The 1,372-nt window shown below is 53.8% G+C and overlaps 1 protein-coding gene across 3 annotated transcripts in view; it reads right to left on the reverse strand.

Annotated features, from left to right (window-relative positions):
* Positions 1-571, reverse strand: part of POLR3H (RNA polymerase III subunit H) — a 34,625-nt gene extending 34,054 nt beyond the window's left edge. Inside the window, exons 1-2 of one of the 3 annotated variants that reach the window (XM_019660551.1) lie at positions 475-571; positions 60-190 (exon numbers count right to left, since the gene is read on the reverse strand). In XM_019660551.1, the coding sequence (XP_019516096.1) occupies positions 60-170 (111 nt within the window). In that variant the 5' untranslated portion in view covers positions 171-190; positions 475-571. Of the gene's footprint in view, positions 1-59 lie in introns of all 3 variants that reach the window. The other 2 variants (XM_019660550.1, XM_019660552.1) reach the window with 2 other exon arrangements.
* Between the last annotated feature and the right edge of the window lie 801 nt (positions 572-1,372).

Genomic DNA, 1,372 nt, shown 5'->3' on the forward strand with positions numbered 1-1,372 from the left:
GTGGGCAGTACCGGGCCCTCCCGTCCCAGGGCCTACCCGCGACCCCGTGGGCCCAGTACCTTGTTGGCTAACTTCTTGTTCAGCTCTTCGGCAATGGAGTCGTTGAGCTTCCTCTCAAACTGCCACGGGGGAATCCGCACGGTGTCCACCATCTCCACCAAGACGAACATCCTGGCCTGCGCTGGAGGCTCTGGGAACCGGAGGGTCAGTCACGCATCGGGGCCTGGAGCGATGGGGATCCCCGAGCTCCCTCCGTTTAGTCCCAAACGCTAAGACACCCTCTCAAAGACTGGCAGTGGGGCTGCGCAGTAGGGCCTGGAGTGCCCCTTGCGGGGCATGCTCCACTACTGCATAGGGAGGAAAACTGAGGCTCAGTGGGGGGACCTCAGTTCAGCGGAGCATAACAGAGCCCACGTCGCGCGCCTCGCGCACCAAGCCCCCACGCGCCACGCACCACGCGCCGCCGTCACGCACCGCGCACGCAAACGCAGCCAGAGATCGCACGACTTTGGGCGAGGTTCAGAATCCCTTTGCTTCCGGAGAACCGACCAATAAGAAGCTCCTTACCGCCCCCGGACGTGTGGCGGCGCTGCCTACTGGCTCCTTCGCGGAAAGGGTGGGGCGGGGCCTGAAGGGGGCGGTGCTTCCCCTTTACAAAGTGCTGAGCGGTCAATCCTTAGACAACGCTTCGTGGTTGCTAGGCGACCTCGATGCAATCCGTCATCTCTTGCCTGGTTTGTGCCATAATCTCCTTGCTGGTCTCAAGCTGTCCTCTGCGCTGCGGCCAGAGTGATGCAAACACAATATTGTATTTAGACCCTTCAGTACTGTGGAGATGGGGGGAATTGACTGAAAAGTGGCGGGCAGGGTCTTTCTGGGGTAATAGAAATGTTTCAGGAGGTGGTTACACAGATGTGTGCAGTTGTCAAAACTCATGGAACTCAACACTTGCATTTAGTTGTAGGCAAATTATATCTCATTTGAAAAGTGCTAAAATTAGGACCAAAACGCCACCTCAGTGGCTTTCCATTGGACTAAATCCATAATAAAATCCATAACCTTTATGGTAGCTCACAAAGCCCTGGAGTATCTTGTCCCTACCCACTCCTCCACGTTCTCTCTCCCCCATGCTTCTGTCTCCATCTTCATATGATAGCTAAGATGGGCTTGGGCTAAGAGAATTCTGTAACCTGTCCAAGATCATGGACTGCTAAGTCTAAACCTCTATACTACACTGCCTCTAAAAGTTGGTGGGTTGTGGAAATATACTGTAGTGTGTTTTAACCAAATAAAAATTTGAGAACTTAAAAAAAGCCTGGGGGTAGATTCCAGAGGCACTCAGAAATGCATGGTGCTTTAGTTTGCTGAATTT

This window comes from Hipposideros armiger, unplaced genomic scaffold, assembly GCF_001890085.2.
Source record: "Hipposideros armiger isolate ML-2016 unplaced genomic scaffold, ASM189008v1 scaffold_321, whole genome shotgun sequence".
NCBI classification, from domain to species: domain Eukaryota; kingdom Metazoa; phylum Chordata; class Mammalia; order Chiroptera; family Hipposideridae; genus Hipposideros; species Hipposideros armiger.